General features: G+C 46.0%; 1 protein-coding gene across 1 annotated transcript in view; it reads left to right on the top strand.

Annotated features, from left to right (window-relative positions):
• gcn1 (GCN1 activator of EIF2AK4) overlaps positions 1–22,671 on the top strand; it is a 33,274-nt gene continuing 10,603 nt past the window's right edge. The window contains exons 1-40 of the mRNA XM_079742565.1: positions 1–36; positions 600–702; positions 792–855; positions 1,150–1,281; positions 1,808–1,916; positions 3,255–3,353; positions 5,280–5,414; positions 6,197–6,374; positions 6,466–6,540; positions 6,644–6,772; positions 6,887–6,937; positions 7,033–7,131; positions 7,254–7,427; positions 7,547–7,699; positions 7,839–7,931; positions 8,025–8,100; positions 8,358–8,517; positions 8,650–8,839; positions 9,334–9,458; positions 9,557–9,735; positions 10,089–10,182; positions 10,281–10,394; positions 10,479–10,677; positions 10,801–10,950; positions 11,445–11,626; positions 12,055–12,135; positions 12,460–12,603; positions 13,215–13,339; positions 13,420–13,609; positions 13,704–13,774; positions 14,039–14,204; positions 14,589–14,783; positions 15,798–16,044; positions 16,311–16,432; positions 16,696–16,810; positions 17,921–18,100; positions 18,932–19,152; positions 19,259–19,327; positions 21,498–21,636; positions 22,019–22,215. Of these exons, the coding sequence (XP_079598691.1) occupies positions 19–36; positions 600–702; positions 792–855; positions 1,150–1,281; positions 1,808–1,916; positions 3,255–3,353; positions 5,280–5,414; positions 6,197–6,374; positions 6,466–6,540; positions 6,644–6,772; positions 6,887–6,937; positions 7,033–7,131; positions 7,254–7,427; positions 7,547–7,699; positions 7,839–7,931; positions 8,025–8,100; positions 8,358–8,517; positions 8,650–8,839; positions 9,334–9,458; positions 9,557–9,735; positions 10,089–10,182; positions 10,281–10,394; positions 10,479–10,677; positions 10,801–10,950; positions 11,445–11,626; positions 12,055–12,135; positions 12,460–12,603; positions 13,215–13,339; positions 13,420–13,609; positions 13,704–13,774; positions 14,039–14,204; positions 14,589–14,783; positions 15,798–16,044; positions 16,311–16,432; positions 16,696–16,810; positions 17,921–18,100; positions 18,932–19,152; positions 19,259–19,327; positions 21,498–21,636; positions 22,019–22,215 (5,343 nt within the window). The 5' untranslated portion in view covers positions 1–18. The remainder of the gene's footprint in view (positions 37–599; positions 703–791; positions 856–1,149; positions 1,282–1,807; positions 1,917–3,254; positions 3,354–5,279; positions 5,415–6,196; positions 6,375–6,465; positions 6,541–6,643; positions 6,773–6,886; positions 6,938–7,032; positions 7,132–7,253; positions 7,428–7,546; positions 7,700–7,838; positions 7,932–8,024; positions 8,101–8,357; positions 8,518–8,649; positions 8,840–9,333; positions 9,459–9,556; positions 9,736–10,088; positions 10,183–10,280; positions 10,395–10,478; positions 10,678–10,800; positions 10,951–11,444; positions 11,627–12,054; positions 12,136–12,459; positions 12,604–13,214; positions 13,340–13,419; positions 13,610–13,703; positions 13,775–14,038; positions 14,205–14,588; positions 14,784–15,797; positions 16,045–16,310; positions 16,433–16,695; positions 16,811–17,920; positions 18,101–18,931; positions 19,153–19,258; positions 19,328–21,497; positions 21,637–22,018; positions 22,216–22,671) is intronic.

Here is a 22,671-nt window from a genome sequence, read left to right as displayed (position 1 = left end):
TGCATCAAGACCGGCAAGATGGCTGCGGACACGCAGGTTTGTTTGCTGCTCTAATTTTTTAATAGTGTTTCTATAAATGTCCAGCAAACTCACTTTAATGAACATCCATTGATATCGGAAAACTATTTGAAAACCGACGCCGTGTCACCACCCCGAGGCGGGGCACTCGGGACTGACTCGAGCGTTAGCTGGCTAGCTCGTAGCCTACATTTAAAGCCATATCCCACATTGCTAACGTGACGCAACGGGAACATTTCACCACGCTTATCTGTCAGCATCATTTATCCGACCAGCTGCCACCCAGCCGACCTCTTTGAATAGTCTGCTCGCTGTTCAAGCTCAGTTTCTGACACCAATGACATGGTCGAGCCCCAGACTGTATCATGTAGCCCCCCAACGTCTTCTAAATATACCACCATATACAAATATAACAAAGTGTCTAATACGATCCGTAGTACAATGCTCTGTAAGCAGTACTGGGGGGTTAGATATGTTGACATCAATTCAATATATTTGGTATTTATCACTGAGAACGTTTCTATTATAACATGATTCGATTTCACAAACTGCCCCGATAAGCAAGTGGTTTTGTTTTCTAGGTTTCGGATACATTGAAGAAATTTGCTGTGAAGGTGACGACCTCAAGTGTGAATGAACGAAAGGAGATACTTGGCGAGTTGAAGAAATGTCTGAATGGGAAGGGTAAGTCTGCTTTGGTGTGATTTGATTACAGCTTAGTTGTTCATATCTATAGCAAATTACCCTAAACGTCCTAATTTTCCCATGATCAGATTTACCAGATCCTGCCATTAAAGGACTGTGTAAACTCTTCTGCTTGACTCCACACAGATATAGGTAAGTGCTTGATGTTGTTTTAATATTAAACTAAACTGATCAATAACGTGTCTGTATATTTCAGTCATTGAATTTCATTCAGAGGGAACTTGAGTTCAGTTTTTCATTTGAAACAGCTGACACTTTTAGCCTAGATTGATTTTTTTTCATGCATGTCTTTAACGAAAAGCTAGCGGTCTTGCACTAGGATGTACAGTCTACATGTAGACCACTGATGTAAGGTTTCAAACCTAGAACCTTCTTGACTGGGAATAAACAGCCGCTAGACCATCCTGTATGTTGTCTGTTGATCAGGGACTCTGCATCCAGAAGAGAGCTCATCTCGGTCATTGCGCTGCTGGCCAAGAATCAGCCTGATGTCTTGGCCACCAACCTCCTCCAATGCCTTCAAAGCAGTGGGATCATCTGCAATGCTGGAGAACCCTGGTAACAAGTCTACTTCAATTTATGTTTAGTTAGCCCAAACTCTCCATTTTATATACCTTGTTTCTGGGTCACATAATCCATCTTATTGAAAACATTTTGAATGCAGCTGGTACTTTAAGTTCGGGCATGAATTTGAAGATGAGCCCATGATCTGTGTACTTTTCTTCATCTCAACCTGTGGGTTTCTTTGGGTAGGCATGGGTGAAACTACATGAGAAAATTGTTGTCTCAATTTTTGATAAATTTGTTAATTTAAACAAAAACAAAAGTGAAAATAAGGAGCAGTTGTGATATCCCAGAGCTATCGGCTTCACTGTTCCTCTTGAGTTTAGAACAGCAAAGCAGACGTGCCTTGTTTACATTTACTTTTATCAGAGTGGTTCATTTATTTTTAGTATGCAAACAACCAACTGTTCGACCTTAACATTGTCTTCTGAATGCCGGTGGGTCCACATGAATGTTAAGCAGTCAACAGGTTGTACATTATGCCTTGTATTGTAACAGCCTTTTCATGCTTTGTTGACAGTAAGAGCTCTGGCTCTGCAGCCTTCAGCGGTGTGTCCTGGTCGTGCCTTTTGGTCCGCTCTGTGTTCTCAACCACAGAGAAAAGAGATGGGCCTCTGTGGAAGAAGATGGTGAGTGGGAAAAATCATACCTACCTAATGTTATATTTCATGCATTTGTTTATATTGCACACTATTCAACGTTGCTGCAGATACAGCAAGACGGAAAACTGAAGGGGGCATATTATGAAAACAACACTTTTCCTGGGATTTGGGGTGTTGTTTTGGGTCTCTGGTGATCCCACACGCATACAAACTCTGAAAAAATGTCTGTACATGATTTTTTGAGTGAGATATGCATTTCTGAAAGTACCCCGCCTACAGTACCAAACGAGAGAGTCCGTTTCGGCGCCCCCTCCTACGTAGGAAGGGGGCACAGTTGAATATCACCTCCCACTTCCCTACTCCCCTCCAATCAGAGCATAGGTAAGATTTTGTGGACCAGCGGACGAGCAGCTCCGGCGGGGGGAACTCGGCGGCAGCCCTGCACAGCTAAGCTCCGGGAATACAATCCCTTTCTCTGCTGCACTGCCGCCGAAGCTTCAGGGGCAGTCAGAGGAGGAGACATGGAGGAGAAAGGGATTGTTCTGCCTGAGCTGAGCTGCCGGACTGCTGCCGAGCTAGCCCCACCGGACTGCCGCCGAAGCTAGTCCGACGGGGGTAGCTCGGCGGCAGTTGGGCAGCTCAGCTCCGGCAGAACAATCCCTTTCTCCTTCATGTCGTGGTTCATGGACTTCAGAGAGTCAAGGCCAAAGTTCCTTTTCCCCCATTTCCTCTCAACCATGGCCGAGATATCCCCCACTATGATTCCTTACTTGTTGTGGAAGTGCCAGAGACGTCAGACGCAGTCTTTAGGATTCATAATATCATCTGAGGCGTACATAGCTTTTGGCCTTGATATTAGTTATATTATATAAATACCCATATATAATTATATTATATGATATAGATATAGAGCTTCAGGAGTCCGCAAACGGCAACAATCCCTTCTCCTCCATGCTGTGGTTCAGTCTGACAGCTCATTGGTCAGTGGGCAGCAGCTCATTTGCATTAAAGCTACAGACACCAGAAACAGAGCATTCTGAAGGGACTCAAACAGAGGGGAATAGCGGTAGGCAAGATCTTTTTTCCTGAAAGCTATTTCCAGCAAACAGCTTCAAAAACATGTTTACTAGAACTCAAATACTATGTTTACTTGTTGGGAAAACACCTTTAAAATTTAAAATTCTCCTTTAAAATTTCAACATACATTCATTCAATAGGTCTGTTGATGCATTTTCTAGCACTTTATTCTAGTAGGTATCTATTTTTCTGCACCCTCTCTCTTTGCAGTCTTACCAATGTTCCAATCTGGAACCAAGGAAATCATGTTGCATAATAAATAACTTAAGATCTTATTTTGTCTCGCAGGTGGAGGTCCAGAGTCTTTTCCTGGCAGAGGTGGTCGGGGGAGCTCAGACCACTGCCATTAACTCTTCCCTGAAGACCCTCTGCCAAATATGGAAAGAAGTGAGTAAAGAGCAGAACCGTGTCCACTTTAGTTAAGTGTGTAAGACCAGTGTCTAACCCACAGTGTTTGCCAGACTTTCTTTCTGGTGTCCCAGTTTTTGGGACCCGAGAATGGGGTGACAAACCATTGTGACTCAATTCACAATTGGTACCTTGGGAAGAGCATCATGGCACGTTAATTATCGCTCCTGATTATTATCACTGCCATTTCTAAATCAGTTTATATTGGGGCTATTGAATTGATGAGTCAGGTATTTCAGAGACATTTGTTTCATAAAGTCATGTTATGCATTTAAGATTAAATAAATTAATCTCATAATTCCATATCATTAATACAAAAAACATAATATAGACCATAGTAGTCTTTAATATTGGAATCATCTTATAATAATGATCAGAGCACATTTCATTATTTTTTTTAATTGATATCAATTTCTTTAGGTTTCAAAAGAGCGGAAGATGAATAAATTAAAATGTCACAATCAATATTTTACTCAGGTCTACTCTGCTTCATGTTATTCAACCGTGCATATTATTTTCTCTTGAACCCCTGCTTACCAATGCAATACGTAAGCCTGCTCGGTTTAACATGATTGCACGCCAGTCCGGTGTACCGGAGGAGAGAATTCAGTCTATTTCAAGTCTTGAGTTCATTTCTATTTTTGTGAGTGCAGGAAATACCGCTTCAAATTAGTATCATGTCGTGAAGGGTTTACAATGCTTGCCTTGATTAACACCTCAGCCCAAACAGAGTTTATGAGTCATCGTTTTATGAGCGTTTGGTCAGCTTTTGCATTGGGCTGGGGAGGGCTGCCATAATAATCCATGGACACTGCTCCTCTGCATGTGTTGCAGATCCGCCCAAACCGAAAAAAACGTCAATTCTCAATTGCGAACACAATAGCGGCCATTCACAACTTTCATTGATGAATTATGACATTCTTTGTACAGTGAAGGTATTCTGGTTACGAAATTGAATGTCATTAGTTACATGCAAATGTGGTCTGTGGAGCACATGTAACGGCCCGTTGACTTGAGACAGATGGTGAAATGATTCAGCCAAGTAAAAGGATATTAACATTTGGCTCGACAATATTTAAACACATTATTTCTGTATCTGAATCCAGGGGCACTAATCTAGATGTGCAGAGTGAGACCAAAAAGTCTGCTGCACACCCACTCGGCTTTGCCTTGGCTACTGCGGCGGCGTATGCCAATATTTCCAATGGTGAAGGTGAACAGTATGAGCCTGTGGGATTTGGCCTGAATGTGAGAGGCTAGTTGAAATCCGGAGTGCCTAGTTAGAATGATATTGGATAGTCAACAGATAATCATGCTCTGAATTAGCGGTTACAGTGAACCCAAACAAGATCATCGGTATGAGTCATGTGTGTCTAGTGGTGTAGACTTATCGTTTGGTCTCTATTTCTATACAATCTGAGAAATAAAAAGTACCCTGCCCTTGCAATACTAAACAATAGCTTTAATTGAACGCAATTTAACTGGATACGTTGGCTCATTGAAGATCGAAAGCAGTTTAACCTCTTCATCCTGAAATGAACCGTATCAGGTGCAGCGTCCAAAGGCCTCCCAGACACCTATAGTATAACTCTACGGTGTGTGGTGCATTTCATAGACCAGATCGCTCATTATAACTCTGACACACAACGACGGTGCAAAAGAAGTATCACAAAGTCACCATGGAAATGGTCGAAAAAATAAATCTCAACCCAAAAAGCATTTTTATGATTTTGTAATACAGCTGAAACTCTGGGTTCACTGATACTTAAAGAGAAACTCGTCATGATTTTATACAACGGTGATGCATAGTTCTTTCGGTATATCGGCCAACCCTTTTGTGTGCAGAGCAGAAATGTTTTGACGAGAGTAGGTGTGTAACGTTTTTGCTTTTGTCCACTCCACCAGAACTCGGGTTTGGTGGATGAATACATCAGCACCCTGTTGATTCTGGAGCAGAACCCGGTCCATCTTGTGCTGCTGGGTGTGTGTTTTGATTTCTGCACCACACAGAAGGACATGGCCACCATTAACAAGCACAAGGTGAGCTTTTTATTAGCTAGTTTAAACACTTTGTACATGTTTTTCACCCTTTTATTGTGTGTATTAGGGTTGTTCAGTGACGCCAATATCTGTAGCTGTTAAGGCTGGGTATTGCCTGGTACCTCACAATTCAATTCGATTCTTTAGGTCTTCATTCGATTTCGATTGGATATTGATCCAATTGCTTCGATATCGATTCAATAATACGTGCAGATGTCAAAAATACCTAAATATTGTTGTTATTGTCGTTATATAATTAACCATTTCATAATGAATTAACCATTTAATTGTGCCTTAACTAGCAAAAAGGGAATACACCATTGTATAGTATTGTTCCTGAGCTAAACTTGCAGCATAAAAGTAATAATCATAACATGGACAAATGTTAAAGGTCATGTACATTTAGGCATACTCGCTTCTAGATTACAATGACTGAGTATGCTTATTTTTTCTTTTTTCTTATTTTTTCATGGAAATAATCGATTTCAAAATAATTCTAAATTGAATCGAGAACAAATAAATTGCAGTGCATTGATGAATCAACATTTTTACCCCGCCCTAGTAGCTGTATTGGTAATTGGGTATCGTTTATACCAGAAGGGCGCAAATTTAGAGGATGTTAAAAATAATTAAGTCTAAAAAGTATTTTTTCATTCCAAAACCTTGAAAGTTATAAGAAATATATCCAGGGACTTGTTTGTCTGTGAACACCCCTAGTGTTTTAGGGGCCTTTGCTCTAAATACTAACGCAAAAAGAGCATTGACCAACTTGCCTTCCTCAGACTGCCCTGCTGGACCTGTACGTTAAGTCGGTCCTGATGAGCAAGACGAGGCCCCAGCAGCACGTGCTGAACAAGTGCGGCTCCATGCTGCGCCACGTCTCCCACTCCGAGTTCAAAGACCTGCTGCTGCCCGCCATGCAGAAGAGCATGCTGAGGAGCCCGGAGAACGCCATGCAGAGTGAGCAGCCTGCTGCTGTTGCTCTCCATTCACCGGACTTCCAAGGGGCACCATGATCACTGACATCCTATGGTCTCCTTTCTATCCCCAGCTGTTTCCTGCCTGCTGGCCGCCGTGACCCTTGACCTCAGCCAGTACGCCATGGATGTTGGGAAGGCTGTTGCAAGTAAGTGTGTGTGTGTGTAAGATTGATGATGGCGTTACATCCTACATTCCCTGGGTGAACCAGCTTTTTATTTCATTTATAACATTGCATCTGTGTGTCTCAGGCCAACTGAAGGCTAACAACCCCCAGCTGATGCAGGAGGCTGTGCAGGCCATGCAAAACCTGGCCCAGCAGTGCAGTGACCCTACCTCCATACAGGAGGTGGTCACGCACCTTTTCCTGATCCTCGGAGGTAGAACAATCCTCCGCCACACTTGCTAACCGCATGGGATTTTCTTTAACCTGAAGAAGAGATGATACACGCATGAAAAACCATCATTCCTAATCTATTCTGTATCCTTCTCAGGATCTGAGGGAAAGTTGACAGTGGTGGCACAGAAAATCAGTGTTATATCAGGTAAAGAACTGTGAAACATCCTGTGTGATCTCTTGTCAAAGATAGTATTAACACAAGTTTCTGCATGAATTGCTAACTCGTATGTCTTTGTTTAGGAGTCGCTAGCTGCAGCCGCCATGCTGTGTCGGGCACCTCCAGCCAAACCCTGAGTGCCGCAGTTGCTGTGATGTTCATTCCCTATTTACAACAAGAAGGTAGCCCCCCCAGTCGCATAGGACTGCTAAATCAGTAAACCCTTATCTGTGCAGCCACCAGCTGCTCTCATAGAAGAACCGTCATTCACCCAGTTGTGTTCTGCTCTCCCCGCCCGCCGCAGTCCACGAGGGGACCTTGGTGCACGCCGTGTCGGTCCTGTCCCAGTGGACCAGCCGCCTGACGGTGGAGGTGCCCGCCGCCCTGCTGGACTGGCTGAAGAAGGCCTTCACCCTCAAGGCCTCCACCTCCGCCGTCCGGCACGCCTACCTGCAGGCCATGCTTGGGGCTTTCAAAGGTGAACCCCTCCCCCTCACTGTTTGCCTTTCTCTACGAGATCTCCAGCAAACTGCCCCCCCCCCCCCCCCCCCCCATCCCAGCATTCACCCTGACTCTATTGTGTTAACCTCACCTCAGGAGACACTCTGGACAAGGCTTCTGACCTGGTGGCCCTGCTGCTCCAGACGGTGGAGAAGGCGGCGGCCCAGAACTCCCAGCATGCGATGCTGGCGGAAGGCGTGGCGGCCTCCGTTCTCCTGTGTCGACTGGCTCTGCTGGAGAAGGTTTCAGGTTAGACCCACAGATTCAGATCATGATTTGTCAAGTGACGGTTTTGTTTCTGGCGGACAAGGAGCACAGATCCCGGGTCAAGGAACGTTTCATTAACAAAAATACGATGTGTATATCTCTACGGTGTGTATATTTGCAGAGGCCAAATTGGCAAATTTCTGGAGTCTAGTTTTGGATGAAACAAAGCCACTGTTCACCACCGAGAAGTTCCTCAGCCAAGCCAGTGATGAAAGTAAGGCTGCTCATTCTGCTCATTCTGCTGCACCACCACTCCCCATACGTTCAGTTACCAGCCAGACAGGACTAACGTCTTCTGTGTTTCCAGCCATGTGCACCATGCTGCAGCTGTGTGAGCGGCTCTTCCTGGACCAAGCCCACAGACTCACCCCCAGCAAGTCCAAGTGAGGCTCTTAATCCTTTATTTACCCGTTCAAGAAAATGGTTGATAATAACGTACCTCATGAGATAGAAACAGAAGGGAGCATGGTCTTCCTTCAGCCTTCGCATTGAAACAAACCTTTGCTGAAAGAATCACCGGAATAGTTGGACGCAACTTTTAGTTTTGTTTTCCAAACATCAGTCCAACCAACCAATTGGTGACGTAACTGGTCAAACTATTTCGTAATATGTCCCTCTAACCGGACCCCTCCGTTTGCAGGATGTACCACCGGGCTGTGGTGGCCGTGCTGCGGTCCCGCTCCTGGCAGGTGCGGAAGCGTGCACAGCAGATGGTGAAGAAGCTGCTGTCTGCGTCGGGCGGCTCTGGCCTGGCCCACGGCCTCCTGGGGGAGCTCTGCGTGGTCGTCAACAAGCACACGGTAAGGAGGCGCTGCTCGCCACCACCGTCCCGGCCAGGAGATGGAGACTCGTGGCGGCGACGGTTCAGTGGTGGAGGGTTTGGAGCCAACCCTTTTGTGGTTCTTGACGGTGTATGTTCTGGCCCACCCTAGCTGCAGCCCCAGGATGCGCTGGTGTCCGAGACGGGAGAGCTGACGGAGCTGGGCCGCGCTTACGCCCCCCCTCGGGCCCTGGTGGAGGCGCTGCACGTCATCTGCTCCTGCGTGGGCCAGTGGGGCGACCAGGGCGAGGCCGAGAAGATGGCCATCGCCATCATCAACGTGACACACCATCCCTCCATAGGTACGGCCCGTCGTCACGGTAACGAGTCAAACGCCCATTGGCACTAGTGAGGATGATGGAGCAGGGCAAGTAGGGATGGGCATTGTTAAGATTCTACGGTGCCGATACTGCTTATCGATCCGGTACTTTAACGGTACTCCTATCAGTCATTTCATAACTTATATAAAAAACAATTGACGGTGAAATAAAAGGCTGTGGCATAGGGTACCTCAAGATGGTGGAACATCCTACTTGGGTCAAGCGTTACCTGGGGTGAGCATATCTGCCTCTCTTTCTGGCGATCAAGAGTAGCGCCGGTGTGTTTTGTTTCCGAGCTCCTGAATAGCACTAGAAGCCTATACTTCTAAATGCTTCCGCAATGAAACCAGTATCAAGTCATCGTTTACATACATACTTCTATGCCCTGCGATCTCAACAATTGAAACTCATTGCAAAACAGGCTTTTGGTGTGTTGGAGTTACTAAGCATTTCACCCCCCCTCCCTGTGGTTGTAGTGGCCACCCGGCCTGGCTTCTGGCCCGTGCTGCTGTCCGCCATGAAGCTGCAGACCCCTGACTTCATCGAGACCCACCTGGAGAGCATCCTGCCCCACCTGCTGGAGCTCAACGCAGATAACCAGGTCTGGCAGCTCTGTAACTTATCATGCCGCGTCACATCCTGTCGATGTCTCACTGGTCCATGTCTTCACCCTTCATCTGTCTTATTGTGTGACTTTAGGCGGTGAGGAATGCTGTCGGCGCCCTGTCCACCCTGTCCCCCACCAAGCTGTTGCCGCGGGTGATGGAGCAGGTGATCGAATGGCTGACGCGGTTGGAGCTTCGCCAGGTGACCCGGGAGGAATACGCAATCATGCTCACCCCCGAGGGAGAGCTCTACGACAAGAGCATTGTCCAGAGGTACAGATGTGGCCACACACCATCAAGTAGGGTCGCCCCGTGGGTTTCTCAGTACATCACGACTCAGGGTTTAGAGAAAGAGTGAACAATGGGGCCCCAGGCTGAATTATGCTTAATGCATGATCATGCTTCATTTCTGACAGCGAAACAGCATTGGAAAGCCTTTGGTTGGCTCCAATTGTTTAAACGTTATAGATTTATTTTTAGGTGATTTATTAAACGCCTTGAATCAAAGGGAATTTCTTCTTTCGTTAGACATCTGTCTCTTATTTCGTAACCTAATCCTTTGCATTTTCACTACAGACACTTTGCCGTATTATAACCACTAATCCTCACTCTCCATGGTCCCCCAGCGCCCAGCAGGAAAGCACCAAGAAGGGCAGCATCAAGCGAGAGAACAAGGCCTACTCCTACAAGGAGCAGATCTTTGAGCTGGAGCTCCAAGAGGTAGGGTCCTCTACGACGACGCGCGTCTGATCCCAGTTCAGCGATTTGTTGTGCGGGGAGCACTCTGTTGACCGCTGTGGTCCCTCGATGCGTTGCAGGAGATAAGGAAGAAGAAGGGCCTCAAGGACGAAGTGCAGCTGAGCAGCAAGCAGAAGGAGATGATTCAGGCACAGGTGGAGAGGGAGTCCACCATCCGCAAGAGGCTCCAGGGGGTACGTCACCTGGGTCAAACTCCTCTCGGCCCATTGTGTCTCCGCTTCTCTGCTCTAACCCACTCTCTGGCCCTCCCCCTCCAGCTGGACGTGGAGCTCCAGTGTGCCGTGGGCCTGCTGGACGCCGTGCTGAAGGAGGGCCCCCCCCAGATCGTGTGGCAGCTGCCCAGCGTCCTCCAGGCCCTGATGCCCCTCCTGCAGTCCCCGCTGGCCTCCCCCCGCATCAGACAGGTCTTCCTGGACATCGGGGTCTGCCTCATGCCCAAGCACATGCACCAACTAGGTATGGGATCTGAGCGTTGCAGACGGCCCCTCTACGACTCTGTTGTGGTATCCATTATTGACTCATCCTCCACGGATACGTATTTACTGTATGCGTGTCTCATTCTCTCTCCGCCAATCAAAGCAATGCTGGTGGGTCATGTGACCCTGCGCCTTGTGAAGCCGGCCTGTGATCTGGACCCGGCCTGGTCCCAGGAGGAGCTGGACACGGCGACCCAGCGCACAGTGCAGCTGCTCTTCACTCACACCGTCCCTCAGAGGGAGAGCAAGGCTGGTGAGGACAGAACACACACAGATTAAATGCATTAAGATGAGTTAACAGGTTCTCAATTTTTCATCAGTAAAACAATTCAGACCCACACAATTTGTATATAACCTTTTTATAAACTAGATAAAATAACAGGCACTTTTTCATATCATATATGCAACACAGAATTTAGTCAATAAAAGCCTTTTATATCAGATTAATCTGCGTGCCTATGGGTAAAAAGGGCATCACCAATATGTGGACTAACCCAAACCCAACCCAGTCTACCGGGAAAAACTAACCTAATCAGTACACAGATGTTAAAACAAACATAAAACTCTTAGTGGAGCTGAAACTCTCACCAGGTCAGAAATAGAGTTCCCAAAGTAGTTTTAACGGTCTGTGACCTCACCTTGCCCCAACTGTCTGGGAATCCAAACTATAATTCCCCAGAGACGCCCGTCCCTGTAGTGATGGTTTTATCTGATTCACCCGTTTGTTTCCTCGCCTCTCTTTTCCAGACGTGGCTCCTCTCTCCGCCCCGGCGTTCTCCTTCTGCTTCCCGCTCCTCAACGCCATGCTGAGGGACTCGTCCGGCAGCACGGAGGAGTCCGAGAGCCTCATGACCCGCGCCCTGCAGGTGGTGGAAGTGCACGCCGAGCTCCGCGCAGAGACGGAGGTCACGGACACCTTCATCGACGAAGTGAGCGTCTAAGCTGCCGCTCCTCTGGGGAGGGCCAGAGGGTTTATCGTCTGCGGTTGTGTTGCGTGTGGAACACTAAGTACATCCTTCATTTTGAAGAAACAATCTTGAATGCTTCATGTATCTCCACCTTATCTACGTCTGCGGCCGTAGATGAGATTGAGAAACATGAAGCATTGTAACATGAAGCATAAAGCAACAAGATTGTTTCTTCATTTTGAAGACACTGTGTGCTTCACGTGTCTCCGCACTCTTCACTTCATCTATCTTCTTCAATATTAATAAACCATCTTGTGTGCTTCATGTATCTCCACATCATCTAGCATGGTGGACAAATGTCATGTATCATGAATGTCATCTGTTAAGTTTCTGTTGTTCAGGCCAGCAGTGCTTCTTTAACCAGGGCGTGTGTTGTTTTCTTGTGTCAGAACGGCCCAGAGCTGCTTCCCCGTGTGGGCATGCTCCAGCTGCTCACCCAGGTCGTCGCCACCTCCACCCCCAGGCTCCAGGTACACACCAAGAACTGCACGTCAGGATGTTGTAGAACCAGCAGCTATATGTTGTTCAGTTGGGGATTGATCACAGTTTGGTGTAGTATTGGAAAAACATGATTATCATTATTAATATATTTATTTTGACGATCGTTTGATTTCATTCCAGCGACAATATTAAGTCATCAGCATTGAATAGCTTGCCTAGGAAACAAATATATACCCAATACTTAAGTGTTTAAGTGATGGTGTTACGTTACATGTTGGCTGATTGAAGTCCTATCCATTCACATGGAGCCATCATCCGGGCTAAATGCTAACTATGTGTCTATGTGTGTGCAGGTGTTGGCGGCCCAGGTTCTGACCGCCCTGTGCTCCAGCTCTGGAGGGGAGAAGGGCTGTGCCGTGGCGGAGCAGTCTGAGATCGACGTGCTGCTGGCTGCCATGCTGGCGTCCTGCTTCTCCGTGCGCGACGCAGCGCTCAGGGTGAGCAGAGAGCTGCTTTTAAAGAGGGTCGCTCACTCCTCTGTATGCGTGAGGTCTATGGTTGTTGGGTTAGGATGGACCCGTCAATTGTTTTAGTCAAAGCTGTATTTAAGTGTCATAATTATCTGTGGTTATTACAACAATGCGGTTGGCCCAGGCTACGATCACCTGTTTGCAGATGTCACGACCCTCTAGTGTAGGGGATAGGGGAGGTAACATAAAGCCAACTAAATAATCTACAGCAGCACAGGGCCCAAGACTGTGACGAAAATGGTTGTATGTAAAATTTTGTTTTACATACATTGTGTTTTATATAGGTCTGTCTGGAAAGTTGGTAGAGCTTTTTGATTTTTTTTTGTAGGAGAAGCGCGAGCAGTTGGTTCATGAGGAATGATGTTGATGTTGTGCAATAATATTTTCTTGGTCCGTTATCTAACAACTTGGCAAAACTGCGACAAAGTGACTCATAAAGGAGTACAACCAAATTTGTTAGGATTACCAGCAAACCAAAAGGTTTGTGGAACCAGTAGAAAGTCGTGAGCCCTGCGGCGTGTTGGTAACCTCGTGGTTAGGGGTTTGCCTGTTGACTCATGCTCTTGCTCCATGTGCAGGGTCTTCTGGAGATGGAGTTCGCCCTGCCCACCGACAGCACTGAGGCCAGCGGGCTCGCTCTGCTCCAGAGAGTCTGGGTCGCCAAGTTTGACACGGAGCAGGAGATCCGAGACCTGGCTGAGAAGTAGGTTACTACATCACGACAACAGTGCCCATGGGAAGTGAAGGAACTGGACCCTAAACCGTGTATGTGTGTCTCTCCAGGCTGTGGGACTCTCTGGGGCTGGAGCTGGTCCCCGAGCTGTGCTCCCTGCTCATCGTAGACGTCACCCACCACGAGGAGGTGGTCCGTACGGCGGGGGCCGACGCCCTCTCCAGCGCCGTGAGCCAGTACAAGGAGCAGTCCGGCCCCGTGCTCGGCAAGCTCACCGAGCTCTACCACAAGAGGCTCTATGTAAGGAAGCATCCCCCCCCCCCATGTACGTGAGACTCTTGAGTTGATGGACACGAGTGGATGTCTAAAGATTCGCCGTTGTGTTGTTTCACAGAGGCCACCGCCCGTGCTCGACGGCCTGGGCAGAGTCATTTCTGAATCTCCGCCTGACCAGTGGGAGGCCAGGTAAACAACCACATCACTTATGGTTTATTATACATTCATTTGTTAAAATTGATAAATCATAATAAAGTTGTGGTGTTTGATAAATGTGACACCCACAAAGACACCGTAAAGTTAATTATATAATTGTATAATGTGTGATTTTAAGAGGTTCCACAACAAACCTTTTCTTCATGCGCACACGGCTAGATTCAGTATATTGACCCTCTTAACTGTTAGCATCGTCGTGGACGAGGGCACCCAACTCACCAAGCCCCCTCTCCTCAGGTGTGGCATCGCCCTGTCTCTGAACAAGCTGTCCCAGTACCTGGACGAACCCCAGGTCACGCCGCTCTTCCTCTTCTTCGTCCCCGACGCGCTGAACGACCGCCACGCCGACGTGCGGCGCTGCATGCTGGACGCCGCCCTCGCGGCCCTCAACACGCACGGGAAGGTAGGCCACGACCCCCCCCCCACATAGAGGCCTCGGTACAATTAGCTTGAAGCCTTGGACAATGACACTTTTCTTATCCATAAATTCTGAATAAACTGATTTTAGTTGACAAATTCCGGCGGTTGAAGACTCTCCAGAGAGTTTGGGGCTCACAGAGAGTCTGGGGGGTCAAAGACTCTTCAGATGGGAGTCTGGGGGTCAAGGATTTTTCCAGTGGGAGTCTGGGGGGTCAAGGATTTTTCCAGTGGGAGTCTGGGGGGTCAAAGACTTTTCCAGTGGGAGTCTGGGGGGTCAAAGACTCAAGAGACTCTGGGGGGGTTAGAGGCTCACCAGACAGGGATTTTTTGTGGATCTAAAGTGTACATTCTGCCTCCCCCCTCCCAGGACAACGTGAGCGCCTTGCTGCCGGTGTTCGAGGAGTTTCTGAAGAACGCCCCCCAGGACGCCAGCTACGACGCGGTCCGCCAGAGCGTGGTCATCCTCATGGGCTCGCTCGCCAAGCATCTGGACAAGAGCGACCCCAAGGTCAAACCCATCGTGGCCAAGCTCATCACGGCGCTGTCCACGCCCTCTCAGCAGGTAAGGACCCGCAGGGCCCTCCTCCTGAACGCCTGATCATAATAGAAGACGGCAGAAGGGGCCGCACTAACACAGTGCTGCTGATCCATCCCTCGTGCTATCTCATCAAGCCATGCGATTTAGTTTTAATATGAATCATATGACATATTTTAGAGCTGCATTTTATTCTGGTTTCGTAACCGAAGCATTTTACTGGCATCATCCCTTATCTTATGCTTGTTTTATATGGAGCAGAAAACAAATGTTAGCACAAATAAACGTTGCCAATAAGGCATAGATATGACTCCCGAGACCCCCAAAAACGTGGGTCTCGGGTCTCAAATCCAGTGTCACAAAAAAATTGCCGACATGACCACATTTTGTACCAACTATGCTGTTCTTGATCATGGTACGAGTTGAGTTAAAACAATGTAGAAAGTCAAAGTTCGGGCGATTCAATTGACTTAACTTCTTCATCTTCGGGAGATTATAGCTCTATATATTATATTTTCACCATTCAGTCAATGCTTTTATCCAAAGTGACATACATTAAGTAGAAATTTAGGGTATTTTAAGTAATTTGCATATGTAGGTAAAGCACCTTGATACATCGTTAGTTTCACAAGCTGTTATATTGGATTGCGGTAAGTAGCGAGAATTAACAATCAATCATACTGACACTTTGTCTGCCATATTTGTCTTTGTCACAGAAAATGAAAGTGAGTTCACACTACAGCAACCACGTTTTCTGCAGGAAATGCATTTTCTAGTAATTCACGCAATTAAATATTGTCCAAGGATGACTTGTAACCGGAGGATTGCTAGTTCGATTCCCTGCTGTGTTGAGGTGTCCACGAGCGAGACATTTAACCCTAACTACCACAGACGAGCTGGCTGTCTCCCTGCATGGTTGACACCGGCGTCGCTGTGTGAATGTGCGTATGAATGGAAGTCCCTTTGGACAGCAGCGTCTGCTCAATGTAAATGTAAGGACGGCAGGTTTGACCCTGTGCTTGTGGGCCACTTTGTCATCAGGTCCAGGAGTCCGTGGCCAGCTGCCTGCCCCCGCTGGTGCCCGCCATCAAGGAGGACGCCGCGGGCATCGTACGCAACCTCCTGCAGCTGCTGCTGGAGAGCGACAAGTACGCTGAGCGCAAGGGCGCGGCATACGGGCTGGCCGGCCTGGTGAAGGGCCTGGGCATCCTGGCCCTGAAGCAGCAGGAAATCATGAGCACGCTGACGGAGGCCATCCAGGACAAGAAGAACTTCAGACGCAGGGAGGGTGGGTTAAATATTAAACTGGTGCTGTTTAAAAAAAATGTATAAACATTTGCCTCTGGATAACATTGGATCGGTACATTTATTCTTTTTTTTTCTCCTTTTTTTATGAAGGTATTCATTATCATGAGCAAATTAATTAAATTCCACAAACCGCTGTGATGACCTTCAGTAATCGCTATGCTAGAAGGAGCTTTAGTCTCCATAGCTAGACTGAGCCAATCCTGTGTTTCCATGTACTGCTTTTGATGTGCTGCTTCTCTCCCCAAGGTTCCCTGTTCGCCTTTGAGATGCTGTGCAACATGCTGGGCAAGCTGTTTGAGCCCTACGTGGTGCATGTCCTACCCCACCTCCTGCTCTGCTTCGGAGACGGGAACCAGTACGTCAGAGAGGTGAGACTGACCGCACCCAATAATGCAATGAGACCTTGATTATTAACTAATGGGGGAAAACTTGTAGCATACTGGGAGATGTGCTATAGGACCAGTGACCGTATTGGATCATGAAGATGGAGTGGCTTTGTAATGTATTTGTGGCTGTGTATTGTATTAATGGTGTGTAATATGTCAGTGGTGTGTACTGTATTAACGGTGTGTAATGTATAAGTGGTGTTTAATGCCTTAACGGTGTGTAATGTTAACCCCTCCACCTCCAGGCTGCAGATGACTGCGCCAAGGCTGTGATGAGGAACCTGAGTGCCCACGGGGTGAAGCTGGTGCTGCCCTCTCTGCTGGTGGCCCTGAACGAGGAGTCCTGGAGAACCAAAGCAGGTTGGTCAGCACATCCCAGGGAATGCAAAGCATGTATTACTTTTCCACACACAAATCTTCACTGGCCTGCAATGCGGTTACATTCCCCCTGTACGATTCGAATGCACAGCGATCCTCAATGTATCCTCAGTTTTATAGATCACAGCAAATTGGTAAATTTTCCTTATTAAATACAAGCAGTCAGATAATCTGAACTCTTTTTATTTGCAAAGTGCTTTAAAGATATGAAGACTAAAACGTTCTCTAATAGAGCTGCAGCTGTGTGATCTTAATAAGTAAACAGTACAAAAACACTTGCACTTACCAGTTTGCTGTCAGCTACAAAATAACGTCTTCACATAGAAGCTGTAATGCAGGGCTCTTCCTTGACATACCTGTAGTCAATGCTGATCAACAATGATGTAAATAATGTAATCGATCCAAACCACATTCTAGACTGCTAATTCAACAAATACACAATGCTTGCCGGCCCCTAGGCCTAGCTCTTTGATTACTGGAACTTTGTTTGACAAGAACAGGGGCATGTCTCCTCTTGTCATCGACATTCCCAAAAAGATGTTTGGATAATGATAATGATCACTCTCACAGGCGAGCTGCGTTCAGTCACATAGCGTCAGCAGAGACAAGAGTGTAGGGGTGCAAATGTGTACTTGAGTAAATGAGAACTCGTCAAGCACACAATACAAAAGTAATTATTACAAAGAAATTCTGCCATCTTATAACTACATTTTATTTAATGTTGTGTATTTTGGCCAAGTTTTCAAGCAGGATATATACCTAGGCTCACAAAGGTGGAGCTCCCTTGATGGATAGTATTCAAATAATGACCGCCGGCCAGGGATGTCCCAATCTCCCAAATTGAAACTTATAGCAGCGTAGCGCTACGGTGGTGGTGTATTGAAACAATCCCACATCTCGTTGGCAGTTTATGTAGATGGCAGGTCGTGTTGTTAAGGCGAAAGGAGACACGCATGTCGGCTGCAGTCATCAGGGATTGAACCCAGCGCCACCTGACGGCCCCACACCGACTAGCTCTGTTTCTCCTGCTGGTGTCTTTTAGCGCCCCCTCTCGGCCTCACGCCTCTCCCTCCTCCTCCCCTCGTCTCCCAGGCTCCGTGGAGCTGCTGGGCGCCATGGCCTTCTGCGCCCCCAAGCAGCTGTCCTCCTGCCTGCCCAGCATCGTGCCCAAGTTGACGGAGGTGCTCACCGACTCCCACGTCAAGGTGCAGAAGGCCGGCCAGCAAGCCCTCCGGCAGATTGGCTCCGTCATCCGCAACCCCGAGATCCTGGGTAAGACGTGGACTGGGTCGGGGGCCCCGCTCTGGGGCCCTCAAGAGAGCCACTCATGTAGTTCAGGGGATTGTTCCTGTGACTGTGATACTGTTAATAATGTTCATTGATCAATGCTAATTAGGGCTGGGCAATAATTCGATTACGATTATTAATCGTGATAAAACTTACGTTGATTATGACGATTGTTGCCTCCCTGCCAAAGTAGTTTGATGTGACAGTCACTCACAGATCTTTTAGTTTTATTTAACACATTATTTTATGTAGCATATCTGGTTTTACAATATTAACATTTTCCATTTACAGTTCATATTTTATATATTAAAGTTCAGTTCATGTGCCAGGGCCTTTGTTCATCCACTTTTTTTCACTTTTTATGTGTCGGTTGTGTTGATTTAAGATGTTTTCTGAAGCCCTGCCAAAGGAGTTTAATGTTAAAGAAGTCAGAGCTTTTATTTTTATTGACATTATTTTACAAGGCATTGGGTTACAAGGCAAGCTACCTTATATTATTCTGTTGGTGGCAGATAAATCATGTTTGTGAAGTTAAATGTTTATATTTAAATGTGATTTTAAATGTTCCCTTATCACAAATATGGTAAAAATCAAAAGTGTATGGTTTAACTAATGAACACTCTAGTTTCTTCAGGCTTCAGCAGTATCAAATAATATATCAAGATTAATATCGATATCGATCAATATCAAAAAAATAATCGTGATAATAATTTTTGCAATATCGCCCAGGCCTAATGCTAATACGTCTGATTGATCTGATTGACTCATAATATTGTTATTGGAGTGAGTAAACAATCAGATTAACTGTCGCGACAGCCATCACGCCGATCCTGCTGGACGCCCTCACCGACCCGTCCAGGCGGACCCACAACTGCCTGCAGACGCTGCTGGACACCAAGTTTGTCCACTTCATTGACGCCCCCTCCCTGGCCCTCATCATGCCCATCGTCCAGAGAGCCTTCCAGGACCGCTCCACTGACACGCGCAAGATGGCTGCCCAGATCATCGGCAACATGTACTCCCTCACGGACCAGAAGGTACAATGTTGTTACACGTTGAACACAGCCATCATATCGGTTGTATTTACAGACCCGTGGCCGCATGTGTTGATGCACATTTGACAGTATACGTCTTTGGTTGCAGGACTTGTCGCCATACCTACCCAGTGTCATTCCTGGACTCAAGGCCTCTCTGCTGGACCCAGTGCCTGAGGTATGTGTAGTAGTCATGCATCACGACACCATGAAAATGGACCAAATGGACAGATAATGTCTGGATACAGGCGTGATTTCTGTATATTTTTGTAGTTTAGTTTCCTTTGTTTCCTTTTTTTATTCTACTAAATCCCCAAATTTCCCTTTATATTAACATGGCGATGCTGCAGGATATATATATATAGTATATTTATTAGACATTGCAATATGAAGATGAACCATAAACATATTGCAAAAGACTGCATGGCATTCGAAAAAATGTATTACTTACTCATAAATGGATAATCCACTGTTGGGCACCATTTTGCAATCAGGGTCTAGTGTTAAGGGCTTCACTGGAAATAAGTAAATTGCATTTAATCAGAACATTTTTTTTCGCCGTCTAGTGGCTATATGGTGAAATTGTTTGGCTTGGTGGCATTCAATTATAAGGTGAATGCTGCATGCAGCGTTCAACTATTGTTTGTCATAAGTTTTATTCTTTCTTTATATCTTTCCTCTTTATTATTCTCTACAAACTTTGGGACCTATCTCCTTCCTAAATTTTTCACCTAGAGACTCCATTCAAATTTTAAAATGTTCAGAATAGCTTGGAATTGGGCGCTTATTTTCAGATTTTTTTTTATTTTTGAGATATTCTACTTTTAAAATACTATCTTTTTTTTAACATGGGGTGGAGAAGTCCTCTGTTACTTCAACTGTTTAAGAAGTAACTAAATCAATTTTCAACCGTTTATCTTTGTTAAACCATTTAACAAATCTACACACTTGTATCTTCAATATTATCGAAACAGAATTTCGATATCATTTAAACTTTCTTCAGAATCAGTTTTAGTTTCATACGGCTTCGTTTTCAGATGTTTTCATTGAAGATGTCTGCCAATTCTGACACTCCTACTTCTTAAGACATCGTAACTCAATAATTTTTCAACCGTTTACCTTCTTTCAAACCATTTAAAAAATCGACACACTTGTATCTTCAATAATATCCAAACAATATCATTTAAACTTTCTTCAGTATCACAGTTTTAGTTTCATACCGGCTTCGTTTTCAGTTGGTCTCATTGATTTACGTTGACTCTGGAGCGTGAGGACGTTCAGCAGTGTTGCCAGATTGGGTGTTTTTTCTCGCCGGATTGGGCTACTTTTGGAGGAATTTCAGGCAGTGTTGCCAGTTTGGGCTGTTTTTCCCGCTCTATTGGGCTACTTTTAATCACGCACTGGCTCGCTATTCTCTTAAACACACACACACACACACACACACACACACACACACACACACACACACACACACACACACACACACACACACACACACACACACACACACACACACACACACACACACACACACACACACACACACACACACACACACACACACACAAGCTGTGCAGGGCAATACATTTGACCTTTCAGATTCTTCAGTTCAATTCATTTTACATTTCTGCATTTTTAGCAATGATTTTCCTGTGGGTTTCGTTCAGCGGTCACTTTATTTGTTTCCAACCGTTTACATTTTCTTAAATGGTGTGCATGTTTACATTGTTTACTCCATTTAGATTAAGACTTTTCACTTGATTTAAGCCATTTAACATTTTTTTAAGCTTAATCTATGTGGCTTTAATAAAAAATATTTTCAATCTCACTTTGTACTGCAGCACTCACTGCAGGAAATTCATTTTCTAGTATTCAATCTGAAGGTCAATATTGTACAATGGGTTCTCAAGATATCAAGTTTGTCGCATCAAGTTTATGTAGTCATTATTTAAATGGTTTGCATTGGATCAATTTTTTTATTTGGAAATTAAACCTGAGCCTTTGCTGTGTTCTAGCTTTATTCACTCTGACCCAGTAGCATCCACATTGATTACTATACTTGCACAACAATCTCACAGGTGTCTTTTATTTTGGTGTTACATATAACATCTGAACCACTAAAATGTTTTTTATTGTATGGACAAATTCTTTTTTTCAGTGATCATTGACGGTAGAAATTACATTAATAGTGGAATAATTCAATAATAAACACTTTGCACACCTTGATATTTGTCACAGCATGCTGCAATATTCAGCAATGTTATCCAATGTCCCATGGCGTTCACCTCACTGGCCTTCACAAGAGTGTGTCCCACGCTGACTGCCTCCTCTCCCCGCTGTCCCTGCAGGTGCGCACGGTCTCGGCCAAGGCCCTGGGGGCCATGGTGAAGGGCATGGGGGAGAGCTGCTTCGACGACCTGCTGCCCTGGCTCATGGAGACCCTTGCCTCGGAGCAGAGCTCTGTGGACCGCTCCGGAGCCGCTCAAGGTGGGTCCTCCTCCAGCCCCAGGGCTCCTCCTGACCCCCTCGTCAGTTAGTGCTCGGTCCGTCTGTATGTACAGCAGAAGGCTGTTTTGGTGGACCTAAAATAGATCATTTAACATAGGAATGGGCTGGGATGATCACCAGTATCAGGTTATGCTAATCCATTAAAGCATTTGTATTTTTGTCCTTATGTTCCACCATTAAATATGTCTTGAGGGGAGATAGATTTTCCATATTCAACTTTCTGGATTCCATTATTCCGAAGTGGCTCATTTTATACGATTAAATAATATAGATTGACAGATTCACCTTGGCGAGAATAGTAATTTAACTGTAGTGAGATCATAGATGTAACACATGGAGCTCTCCTCTCTGCCTGTCCCAGGGCTGGCGGAGGTGATGGCTGGCCTGGGAGTGGAGAAGCTGGACAAGCTGATGCCCGACGTGGTGCACACGGCCAGCAAGGTGGACATCGCCTCCCACGTGAGGGACGGCTACATCATGATGTTCATCTACCTGCCCCTGACCTTTGGAGACAGGTTCACCCCCTACGTGGGCCCCATCATCCCCTGCATCCTGAAGGTACTGTCCTACGGCTTTTCTCCATGTAGGCTGTTATTCATGCGTTTGATTTCCGAATAGTAAATGGAAAAAGGCTTCAACGGATCATTATCTACTGTGTACTTCTGTAACAGAAGTTTTCCATATTGTCACATTTTACCATTCGACTTATTCTTGTGCAAAATAAGTAGGGCTCAACTGTTTTTTAGTTTGCATGCTCTTACCTTGGAGAGCACTAGTGCTGCGGTGCAACTCTCATTGAAGCTATGGATAGTGTGCAAACCACCTTTTTTAAGATGTGGGTCTTAAGGGGGACTCGGGTGCACTCAGACACTCTTAACCCTTAATTCCAGCACTGCTCTAAACCTTCATTGCCACACATCAAAATAAACAAAGAACAAGACTTGAAATCAAATCTTCTGACGTGTGTAGTCTTTCTCTTACGCATGAGCCCTGCTAAATCAGCGTTAAACACTA

Source organism: Pollachius pollachius (genome assembly GCF_949987615.1).
Source record: "Pollachius pollachius genome assembly, chromosome: 1".
Taxonomy (NCBI): domain Eukaryota; kingdom Metazoa; phylum Chordata; class Actinopteri; order Gadiformes; family Gadidae; genus Pollachius; species Pollachius pollachius.
This window is presented reverse-complemented; position numbering and strand designations above follow the sequence as displayed.